Source organism: Pseudopodoces humilis, chromosome 13, assembly GCF_049639895.1.
Source record: "Pseudopodoces humilis isolate 2021_Gansu_Grassland_sample_001 chromosome 13, ASM4963989v1, whole genome shotgun sequence".
NCBI lineage: Eukaryota > Metazoa > Chordata > Aves > Passeriformes > Paridae > Pseudopodoces > Pseudopodoces humilis.
In genome coordinates, this window is record NC_142212.1 from 1,335,866 (window position 1) to 1,348,270 (window position 12,405).

General features: G+C 40.0%; 1 protein-coding gene across 2 annotated transcripts in view; it reads left to right on the plus strand.

Annotated features, from left to right (window-relative positions):
• The window catches only part of BICD2 (BICD cargo adaptor 2), a 50,492-nt gene extending 39,993 nt beyond the window's left edge, over positions 1 to 10,499 (plus strand). The window contains exons 7-8 of one of the 2 annotated variants that reach the window (XM_014261358.2): positions 5,093 to 5,303; positions 8,425 to 10,499. In XM_014261358.2, coding sequence (XP_014116833.1) covers positions 5,093 to 5,303; positions 8,425 to 8,430 — 217 coding nt within the window. In that variant the 3' untranslated portion in view covers positions 8,431 to 10,499. The other variant, XM_005532788.3, reaches the window with a different exon arrangement.
• Positions 10,500 to 12,405: the final 1,906 nt, after the last annotated feature.

The window sequence follows — 12,405 nt, forward strand, 5'->3', positions numbered from 1 at the left end:
ACTACTGCTTTCAGGCAGTTGTAGAGAGCAATGAGATCCCCCTTGAGCCTCCTTTAGTCAAGACTAAATAAACCCAGCTCCCTGTTCTCCCTCAGCTTCAGTTCTTCTGAACTCCCTCAGCTGTTCCTCATTAATGCTCAGAAGAGCCAGAAAGAATTTTGAGAATTTCCAGAAAGGATTCTCAGATGGGAATAACAGCATTTACCTCCTATTCCTGGTGCTAGATCTAGAGCTAATGAATGGCATCTAGAGACCCTAAAAAGTCTGGGCTGCTAGCATCCATGTGAAAGCAAGGAGATGTCCAGGCAGACAAAGGCATTGCAGTATCCAATAGGCATGCTACAAAACCCCATAAGAGATACTGTGCACACACTCACATTTATAGCACTGAGGTGCCTGCTCTAGACTCTGTGACTCTGTGTCTGAGAACTAAAATGTAATGCTGCATATGTGGAGATTCAACCTTGGTGAAGGTGCCTCTTGTAGCTAGGCCCTGGGTTGTAGCAGTGTTCTTCCAGGGATTTGTTGAAGTCTGTGTCCACACTACTGTCTCATCTTCTTGGTGCTCTGCTTGGACACTGCTGCTAAGGAGAGTGAGCCACAGGATGCATTCCTGTGAAATAATAGTGGTGAGAGAGCTCCTCACAGTATACTGTGCCAGCTCTTGTTTGGCAGTTTGTCTGCCCTTTTGGTTTTAATCAAAGTGGAAAGTCTTTAAAATATGGGAGATTACTGCAGCAGCAGTTACATGTCTCCATGGTATTTTAGATTGACAAGTCCTGGTTTTGTTTGACAATTCATAGAAAGTGCCAGTGCTTGTATGTTGTAAAAACCAAAGCATGTGCACAATTTGAGTGCTGTGGAGAGAGCTGAAGAGCTTGGAATTAGATCCTGGAATATGGAAAAGGTGGGGGGAAGGTATTTAAAATCTGTCTTTAGTATAAATTTCTAATATAAAGACTGAGTTAGAAACAGCAGGTGGCTGATCTCTTACAGCTGAATGCAGTCAGTGCTCATTTACATGTCATTATAACTGTGTCTCTGCTAATACATTTCCCAGCTTTTAATAAAGCTGAGAAATTGTGATTTTAATCCTGCATGTTTGAATTTCCTTAGTGAGTTGACAGTTTAATCTCTTGAGGGGGAAGTAGTTGATGCTTCTTTCTAATGCCTCCTTCAGTCACTGTTGAGTTGCTTATCTTGTTTCCTTGAGAGTTGTCACGTGGTCCTCATTGATCCCAGGGAAGAGAGGAAAACAGAGGTATGCCCAGGTGCACTTGGTTACATCACTTTATTTTTTCTTTTTTCTGGAGCAAAGCTTGATTCACTAGTGAATTTGCCTGTAAATGGTATTAAAACTACTACATGTTGACCCTTACATAAAGCAGTCTGTAGAGCTAAGGCCAAACCAGTGTTTGTGGGAAGCAGTGGCATGCAGCTTTGGAAAATGGCACGTTAGGTTTTTCAATAATTTGGCTTCAGAGAATTTTAGAAGATTTAGTTTTTATTTCTCATCATTATATTTAACACTCAGGATGTTTAGTTTCTCTGTGTAGATATTTGTATATAGCTGGCATTGTTTTTAAAAAAATGGTTGATGTTTCCTTAAGCTTCTTTTTTTTTTGTTGTTAATTAGCAGTAGTAAGAAAATGGGGAGCATCAAAGCCTTGTGTTCACTATGTACTTAAAGCTGTAAATGCGTGAAAGTACAACAGGCTTATACTAATTTCATAGTCTTCCTAAAAGCATGAAAGCAAAATTATTTTCTTTCAAAGGTGTTTTTAAAAGAAAGACATCTTTTATTCTGATTTTATTGAATATACAGCTGGGAAGTAGCCTAGCACAGGACAAATTTAATTGTAAAAGGGAAGGAGCCTTTATTGTTCTGTCAAACAAAGCAGTAAAAATACACAGAGCACAAAGATCTGCTGCCATAGCTGCTGCTGCTGCCAGCTAAAGCAGGTCTAGAGCCTGTGCTGTCCTAGGTGGTTAGGGAGGCAACGTTGCTGGGTTTTAGTTTGGGTTTTTTTGAGAAAATTAAATTGAGAGTCAGTGAGCAGCATGAAGGAAAAAAGTGGGGCGGATCCCAGGCCACCTCTGCGTGCAGCATCTACAGCCACTGCTAGGAAACTCCTTGCCATTTCATTCCAGTAAATGATTGCTGTGCTTTGTACAGTGGGATGTTCCTTGACTCAGGACAGCCATGCTTGTACCAGGACAAGGTTTGAGTTTGAGGCAGTATGATTCCTTTTGGATTAAAGAATCAGGAAAGCAGGTTCAGGATGTGTAGGCTGAGTAGTTAACACTCCTGCCTCTCCCCCAGTCGTCTCTTCTAAAGGAGAAAACAGTTGCTCAGGTACAGTTAAAAACTGCAGCTGCATATATTCTACTGACAACACTTCCCTTTTGTTGGGAAGGAAGGAAAAACTCCCTGAATAGAGTTCTATGAAAAACAAAAGACCAAACAACCAATTTAGATATTTGAAATAGTGAATACCTTGTAATTTCTAAGGACAGTCAGTTGATGCTGTGAACTTTTGTGCTAACAGGAAGCTCTATGAGATAATGACTTGCTACAATAATCTTTTGGAGTCAAAATCCTGGCTTTAATTGCAGCTTGGCTCACATGGGAAAGACTTCACTGCTTTCTAGACTATGCCAGGCATCTTTGTCACCAGTCAGCCATTGGCTTTGGCACAACTGGCTGTGCTTTGTGCAGAGGCAGGAGCGATACCAGAATGTAAGGAAGATGGTGTGGGAAGTCTCTGTTCTGCTTTACTGCAATGGTTTTATTTTCTCTTCTGTAATCTCTTTTTGTTCCAAATGGGGTGGGGGTGAAGAGATCTGCCCCCTTTGGTCTGGCTGGCCTGTATTAACGCTTCTCTGCTGTATGTCTTCACTGAGCTGAAGTTTTGGGTCTACATTAACTTTGCGTTCTGTACAAAAACGTGGATATGTTTTGATTCACAAGAAAGAAGCTCAAAGAGGATGGGGGGAAACCTCCCTGTATTTTTATGTTGCCCAAATCTCTTGGGAGGGTAATACTGAGCATGAAACAAAGGGAGCAGGGACAGGTCACTCCAGTGCCAGATCATATTTTGCTGAAGCAATTGCATTCCATTCTTCAAGGAATTGGCAGTGCTATTCTAGGCATCCCCCTGGTCTGCAATAGTGGAGCTTGGAAGAAATCAGGTTTGAGGTGTGCACAGAAAAGACAGTAGAAAGGTCACTTCTGATATAATCAGACATTGCTTTTCATCTCAGATGTCATGAGTGTGTTTGAAAGCTGGGGAAAAAAACCCATTGGCCTCACTGACCTCCCAGGAATCTTTAACCTGTGTCTTCCTCCCACCCTCAGGGGAAGAAAACACCTCTCTGACACTCTGGAGCAGGGCACAGGGTCAGTAGGATGCTGGGAGCTGTTCAGTTTTGTGACCACACCCTCCTTCTGGAGCTGGTGACACCTTCCCTCAGAGGGGACGACTCTTATGCTTTCAAGATTATTTCAGTCTTTTCAGACTTCCCAGGGCTGTTTCAGTCTCAGTTCATCTCTAGAGCTGAAATGAGTCAGTGGAACAAGATCTGGCCCTGAGTCTGGTTTCCACTGCCTGGAGTGTGGCAGTTGGTGTAGGTCCATCTGACCACACTGAGAAGGGCACGTGCTGATTCTAGCAAGATTAAGGTTCCTGGGTTTGTTTTCTTTTAAAGAAAGACCCCTCACATACTGGTTTCTCCTGGGCTGCACAGTGTGGGAGTGGCTGTGAGGAGCTTCAGAGCAGGATGCCCAGAGATGCGAGGGGACAGATTCCTGTGCATATGGGAACCCCAAACTCACCCAAACTTCTTGATGTGTAAAGCTGCAGCACAGTTATAATTCATGAAGTTTTACATTTCTATTTCTGAGTTACTGTTTAATATCTCTGCATATTCAAAAATAAAAACCCATTTTTTTCTTATTTCTATTCCCAGGCAAATATAATTAGGAATATAGGCCTAATCCTATAGGATTTAAAATAATTTAAAATCTGCTATTTAAAACCAGGGAGAGTAGAATTTTGATGCTTGATATAAGTATTAGCACAGCTGATGAATCTGCATATCAATGCAGTTTTGTTTTGTGGTGGGTTTTTTTTCCAGTCTGCTTTATATTACCTAATGATAAATGTCCCTTAAAGTCAGGGCCTTTTCCATTTCAAAATTTAAAGGAACTTCTCTGCTGATAATTTTGCTTTTATGAAGAAGCTGCGTTTTGCAGATGGTAAATTCCAGCTGGTACCTATGAATATTTACTTCTCTATCCATATGCATAAATGTTGTCTCTGTGCAGTAAATATGTACCTACATGTAAACTTTAATTTTTTAACTTGTTCATGATGCAAGTTAAGCAGCTTCCAGGCTCAGTGACAATGACTGTAGATGGAACAACTTGAGGCATTTATACAGCTTTACCACAGCCTTCCCACTAAATCAGTTCCTTTAATTGTTTTAAACTTGATTTTGATGGTGAGAACAATTAAATAAAAAGGCCACTTGCTATTGAGAAGACAGCACTATTTATAGCATTATTGGAGGAGGTTAAAATAGAATTCTGAAAGATGCTTTTTTTTAATAATACAGTTCAGTCACCACTGGGGATTTGTTACTTGGACTTTGTGTAAAGTAACAAATGGCACAGTTCAGGTGGCCATTTCACAAGGCTCCTGTTGCTGCTCTCAGACCCCCTCCAACCTGAAGCTTAGAAGCACTGTGTAAGCAGAGACAAAAGTAGTATGACTGCATGGGGTCTACTTGCTATGGGAGGACATCTCACTGCCATTCAGACGTGAGTATAGTTACATCGGACTCCAAATTCCACTCTCCAAGGAGGCTGTTAATTATACACCATCTTGAAAGGCACAAACATGAAATGCTGAGAATGGGATTTTAAGAACCCCAGTGGGAAGAAGTTGTGGTTTTCTACAAGTTTAGTGAAGTTCCTGTTTCAGAGTGTAAGCAGCTGCAAAGCTATCGCTGCGGTATAGGCTGGACACAGCGGCTTATGTTGGAAGGTGTTTATAATGGAAGTGCTAAAGATTGATGTGTTTCATTGCAGATGTGATGAATATGTCACACAGCTGGATGAAATGCAGCGGCAACTTGCAGCAGCCGAGGATGAGAAGAAGACTCTGAACTCCTTGCTTCGGATGGCTATCCAACAGAAACTGGCCTTGACCCAGCGCCTGGAACATTTGGAGCTGGACCACGAGCAGTCCAAAAGGGTGCGCACAAAGTCTGCCTCCAAAGCCAAGGGCAGTAACCCCAGTGTAAGTCATGTTCGGTCCTGTGGAGACAGGTCTGATGGATCTGTACTGAACAACCAGGTGTTTTGTAGTGAGAAATATAAAATCTATTGTGACTAGGACACATGTCTAGAAAAACCATATTCTGCATCTTATTTTATGCTGTAACTGTCAGCGTAAATCCCCACTATCTAACGTCACAGTGAGTTGACTCGTACTAGTATGTTGTTGAACCAGGTAATACAGATTGTATTACAATGATCTAAACTGTAACTAATGCATAAGTATGGGGATGCTATTTTAACAAGTTAATAGTGGAAAGCAATTAGCTTTTTCCACAATTAACATGTCTGGTGTTTGCTGTTTATGGTAAGTGTTAAGAGTACACCTGATAGAGTATATATCTGGTGTTACTTACTGTAGTTTGTATAGCACAAATGTGATCCTTTCTCCAGGATTGCAGCATACTTCAATAAATGCTTTCATAGGCAGAAACAAACAGAAAACCTTCCTTGTTACTGTAGCTTAAGTGGTGAAAAGCAAAGGTTAAAATTAGAGCTATGTCTTGGGAATGCAGAGCATTTGAAAACTGGTGTAAAACTTAATTTGCCTGTTGTAGCGGATGTTAAATACTTGCTGTTGTATCACCACTAACCAAAGTCCTAAAGCTTTTATAGGCTATAAAAGCTAGAAGAAAACTTGGTACATTATCTACACTCTGCATCCCTCTCTTCAGAGGGATAATCAGAAGAAACTTGCACATTTATATTAAAAATATGCAATATTAACTCCATCTGATACAAAATTTAAAATGTTAAGAATTGGGATTCTACCTGGTACAGTTCCTCTTTAAGAAGTTATGTCCTGAAGGGATCTATGTGGTCTTATGTTGTTCCTTGCAAGCATAACACTTTGGAAAGAGCCTGTCTGAGATGTCCTGTACAGGAAAGAACCTGTAGCCACACAATATGTATGTGCAGAATTAATGCAACTATGGTCTAGCATTGTTGGTCACAAACAGTTTTTCTCAGCTCTCAGTATTAACCTAAATAGGTAGCATTTCAGAGCTCTGATAATTTTTTTAAGTAAATGGAAGATATTGCATTCCATATGCAAGCCATGTGTTTCACAGGGCTCTACATTAGAGGCACAGGAAATTGATCCAGATCATCCTGCTGATAATGATTTATGAAGTAGCTTAGTGCACATACTAATCTTTAAAAACAAATAAACCTTTGTCTGATACTGGACTTTTAAGGGGCCTTTATACCCACTTAATTACAATAAGTTGATAGTATAAAAGTGTACTTTGTAATTGGTGCCTACATAAGAGAAAAAGATTGAAAATGTTGCTTCTAAAATTGTGGAAAATTTGTGGAGCACTGAAAGGCACAGTTCTTTGTTTAACCCGGAGTTTGAAGTGCCTAGCCTCAGACTTTATTTTAATGTAAATCCCTGTTTGTTTTGTACTCTTTCAAATACTTTTTTATGCCTGTAGTGTTACTAAAAGAAATGTGAGCCTGTGCCGGTGCCGTGGTTCCCAAAGCCATTCTAACCTGTGCTGTGGTTGTGCTGCCCTGCCCGTCCCTGTGGATGCTCACAGCTCGCTCTGTGGGCACGCAGGAGATGCCCCAGTGCTAACAGAAGCTAATAAGAGCATGGCTGGTTTTCCCACTGAGGGGAAGCCATGGGAGATTTTGGCTTCCCAGATATTTTTAGGTATGTTGAGGGGAAGTCTTCTAAATTAATACAGTGAGATTTTAAGCAAATGAAACTTTGCTACGAAGCTGGGAACCATGGAAATGCTGCAGCCCAGAGACAGAATTGCATTTATTGATCTTGAGAGGAAGGAAAAAAAACCTCAAGTGATTCAATTCTAATACATTTCTAAAACAAGACCGCTTGGGGTTTAAACAAATTTCAATTCTGGTTTTATAAACTAGGCCCTGTGTGTCTGTTATTACTTCTTTTAGAAAATACTGAATTCTCCTGAATTTGAGCTTTAATACTGCTAAGTAGCAGGCTTGATATTTTAGAAGAGACATCTTTTATAATTTTCAATCCTGCTTTTCTATTTGCTGCACAATCTTCCAAAAGGCCTTTATTTTTCTCATTCCTACATTAAGTACAATTTAAAAATACATGGTGAAAGCAGACTTTTGAGTGCTAACTTTCTCTGCTGTAATAGACTCAGTAACAGTTCTGCTTCCACCATAATAGGGAGCTTTAACACAGTTTTCACTGCTTCCACATCTCTAGTGACAGTACTTTTGCGAAATACTGATGGCAAAAAGGTAAACTGGAGAAACTAATTGAATGCACTGTTAGTTTGTTTTTTTCAAATTAGTTGGAATTTTCTGTAACAATTCTGGTGTTACCAGACAGTGACTATTGCTTTCAGGCTTGGCTCATTCTTTCAGTTCCGAGTATGAGAAATTTTGCTATTAGCCCAATAGCCTTAGTGATCATTTCCATCTTCAGTCATTCCTGCAAATATTTAAAAAACCCTAAGAGTCAGCCTGACTGCTGTGTTAGTCTGTCACCATTATGGTTTATCCTGTCAGAAAAAGAACTTAGGAATCGTGTAAAGTGACTTGATCCTGACATTTGTATTTTTAGGTAATATTTAAGACTGAGTCTTTTAATTCTTGATTAACAATTTCTTGAGGTGTTCATTTGCTACTGTAAGTCTTTCATATCAGTCTCAATGGGTTGGGGTAAAGCATGGAAAATTCCTTAAGCCATCACCTACCTCTGGAAGCAGGCTTTTCTGAATGATTCTCTGCATAGGCCTGCATGATATACTGACCTGCATGTTTCTGGAGAACCTAAAGCTTCACTGAAAACTTTTCTTGCACTCTCACTGCTTTTAACTTACGCTTGAAGAGCAAAGCTTTATTCAGTACTTGTAAGAATCCTTCTTTCTGCAAAGCTGTTGCTTCCAGGCTGAGCCCACAAAGGGTTTTTCACCCAGTGGGAAGGCATATGTGAGCTGGAGTGGCTGCTGTTCCCCCAGCCAGCTAACAGACCCTCAGCCAACTAACCTGCCTGTGCAGCACATGGATGGGGTTAAGTTTTCAGTTGATTGAGAAATAAACACTGATTTATTTTTTTCCTAATGCTATTTTATTTTTCCATTTTTCAGCTGTAGAGTAGTCCCTGGAGAAGGCCTTTCCAACAGTGCAACATCATTTCTTAGCCCTCCTCACTCTGGTTCAAAGTGGTGGCCCATTGCACACAGAATGGAAACCACTGACCTGATCCTAACTTTTGAAAACACCTTTTCCTATATACTACCTGAAACCTTCCCTTTCTGCCTGAAGCTATAAAACAAACAAGCTTTACCTATAAGTGCTGCTGCAGTAAGAAACCTTACAAGTGCTGAAGAAACCTACTTCAAATGTACTGCTCACCATATTAGTCTGTGCTCTCCTAGAAAAATGTTGGATGGGGGAATTTACTTCATTGCAGATGCTCATTTTTTACCTGATTGTTAAACCTGTGCACTTTTGATATTTTTCGTTAGCTTCTTTAATTCCTTATGTAGAAGAGTTTATATAAATGCAGTGGTTTGTGCTTATAGTCTCTCTCCAGTTTGAAACTTGTGACTTATGAGTTATATATCAGCATGTGGCAGAGATTTTGGGGGGGCTCTAGATTGTGATAAGAAAAGAGTTTCAACAAAAAGCAGGAGCTCTGCTAAACTATGTGCTGTGCTTCAGCATCTTTTTTTTATTAAAATGTTATGCTTTATATGTTTAAATTACTGATTTTTTTAACTGCCATGTTCATTAAGAAATCCAGGGTATTCAAATTCTGGGGTTTTTTTCATATTGTATTATTATTCTTAGGAATAGTTCAATGTAACAAGAAGAAAACTTGACTTTGCTCTGGTTAAAACAGTAATAGGCACTTGAAAAATATTAAATAAGTAGTATTACATATAAATTCCAGAATTCCTGGGTTTTAGGAAGTTGAAGTATTACCGATTAACAGAATTTTATACAACTATACCAGTTAAATTCCAAATTGGAATTGTTTTGTTACTTTTTCATTTTATTGTGCCAAATTATGGTACATTTAGAAAGAAAAATTCTAAAGTGGTCAGTGATAGGGTGTTATCTGTCAGCGCCTTTCTGTCACTCATTATTGCCAGTAGTGCCTTTGATCATTTGAAGGGAGACTCTTAGAGTAGTGTAGGCTAAGTCCTGTCACTTAGAAGGAATGGAATGGCTGGTTTGGAATTTGTTAAAGATGTGGAGCAATAAGTGCAAAGTGAACTCCCATTTCGCACATTTTTAACGGTAGGCTTACTATAGAGTTTATATATTCAAGGAATTGTAAAAAATTCTGTTAGTCAATGATATTTCATCATGCAAATCCTTGCAAATTCAGGGGTGTAGAGGGGAAAAAAAAATCAAAACCACAAACCTGAACAAAGCTGACTACACTTTGGGAACCAAATGGACTCATGATGAATAGATGAGCAGTGTATGACCACATTTCTGGTTTGGGTCCGGGAATGCGTGGGGAATGTCGCGGGCGGTGGTGGGGCGGGAGCCACGGCGCTGTGTGCAGATGTGAACCGCAGCACATCGGGATCTCCTTTGCATGTTGTATCTAATTGTGATTTCAGCAAACAGAAACAGACAGGTGCATCAATGAGCCATGCCGGGTTCTCAATGGCTTGGTGAGGCTCGTGTGGATGATTAAATTGGTACTTGCTGGAGGGGAGCCCTCCCACTTCTCAAAAAAAGTACAAATTGAGCTAATATTGACAGTGCAGAAAAGATTTCTGTTTGCTGGAAAAAGCATTATTATTCCTAGATGTGGGGACTTATATTTCCATCTTCTGTTACACTATTGATTCATAAGAAATATTGTTACATTTAAAATTACTGCATTTGTATGTGGGTATTTATTTGAAATGATGTCAAAGTACTGTATTATGTTCTATGTGCATTACCTTTTAGTGGTGGGTTGGTCTCCATTTAACGTCCTGTGCATGTATTCTTGCCAAGTAACCTTTACACAGATCTGAAAAAAAAAAACAAAAACAAACTTGTAAAAGGATAACTGTGTGTTAATTGGATAACCTTAGGAGGAGGGGTGGAGGTCAAAACACTGCTTCCAGATTAATAAAACAGTTTTTAATCTAGGAAAGCGATGTGCCTGCGTAAAGGTAGTCACATTGGCAGGAACAATAAAAGACAAAAGGAATTGCGTGTTCTGCCTGTTGGTTTTGTGGCTTAAGAAGGTGCTGGTTTAAGTAGTCTGCTGAAGGGATTTTCAGCTGGGGGCCAAATAAATACTATTTTTTATCTGAAAGAAACTGAATACGTCACATGAAGTTCTCTGCAGAAACTATTTGTTCTCACATTCAGGGAGCACCATCCTCTCCTATCCTGTGATATCTTCATGGATTGGTTTTGGTGTGGATCAGACTGGTTTAATGTGCGTCATTGAATAGCCTTGCAAACACCTGTACTACTGGTACAGGGAAAGTAAGGGTGGGACTAAGGCTGTGGTGTCAGTGGTGACAAGTCATCCTGAAATTACATTTTAATTTCTTGTATACCCTCCAAAATACTCACATCTTCTTAGGGCCCCATCCAGCCTGGCCCTGAACACTTCCCTGGAAGTATTTCCTGGCCTGGCAGTGTTCCCTGAGCACCCTGGTCTAGTTAGTGGGAGATGTCCCTCCTCATGGCAGGGGGGTGGAACAAGATGGTCTTTGAAGTCCCTTCCAACCCATCAGGGATTCTGTGAAAATGCATTAAGTTGATGTTTGTCCAGTAGAATTAGCAAACAAACTCAAAAAAAGCCCTTAAAGGAGAATGCCAGAACTCTGAGGGCATGGCTGAGGTGCCCTATAAATACAAAGATGTTCCTGGATCAATTACTTCATATTGTCTCCCAGAAACATGAAATATGGTTTTATACTCTAGTTTAACAACTCTTGTGCCCCCAGGTAGGATTCTCAGAACCATTCTGCAGATTGTTTCTCTATCTGGCAGCAGTCAGCTGCATGATACCAGCTCTTCAATGTAATTTATAGCTGGAGTGCAAGATGCCAGTTCTTCCTTGGGCATGGAAAACACTTGCTCAGGGCTATGCTGTGAACTAGCAGATAGATTTGTGCCCTGCTTCTAGAGGTCTGCTTTTTCTGTAACAGGAGCTTTACCTGCAGGGTGATCTACAGAAGAAACATGTAAATCCATCTGCGTGCATGTGAGAGCAGACAGTGGAACAGATTCAAGAATGCTTTAGTAAGAAAGAAAATGAGAAAACAGTCAAAGGAGAGTATTTACATTAAATGTTTGTCTAGTGAATGGCTATTAATTAACACATTCATTTCTTTGACTCTTTTCTGCATAGAAGAACCCCCTTCCTAAGCTCTGGAGGAAATGTTGCCTCTGCAGAGATGGAGGGTGGGTTCAGCTTTCCAGCTGCAGATGTGGCTGAAATTAAGACTCTGGGAGAGGAATCTGCCAGCAAATGTCACACTACTGCTTGCTAAGGAATCAGTAATCCAGCAGTGGTCTTTTCTTTCTTGCAAGTGAGGCTTGAAAATGAGTTGCTCACTTCCCAAAAGAAGAACAGGGCAGATTTCTGGATGTACTGAGATGCCTAAAGACCAGAGACCTGGAAGTTCCCAGGTACCTGGTTTTGTGGGATGAAGGCAATGAAAATTAAGAGAAGTGCTTTTTGGAGATCCCACTAGATAACATGGTAAAATTCAGCTAGACAAATATTTACAATAGAGTTTCAAAAATATATTTACATTCTTGTGATTTTTAAGGGCTAATGTAGTAGATTGGCCTACAGGATCAGGAAAAGGTATTTTTGCATCCAAGAACTTTGAAGAAACAATTAAAAACTATAAAGATCACCTCATAACCAAGCAAAGCAGCTAGCTAATGTGATTATTCTGATATTATTAATTTTGAGTGTTACTTTGAATGTTTTTCTATAAAAGCTTCAAGCAAACATTCATTAGTCGTTGGGAAAATCACTCATTCAAACCACTCAAAAGATAGTTTCACCTGCCTTTTCCAGGAAAAAAGAGGAGGATGCTGCTTCCCCATGCAAATTTCCCCAAGAAGGAGCTATCACAGCTGGGGAG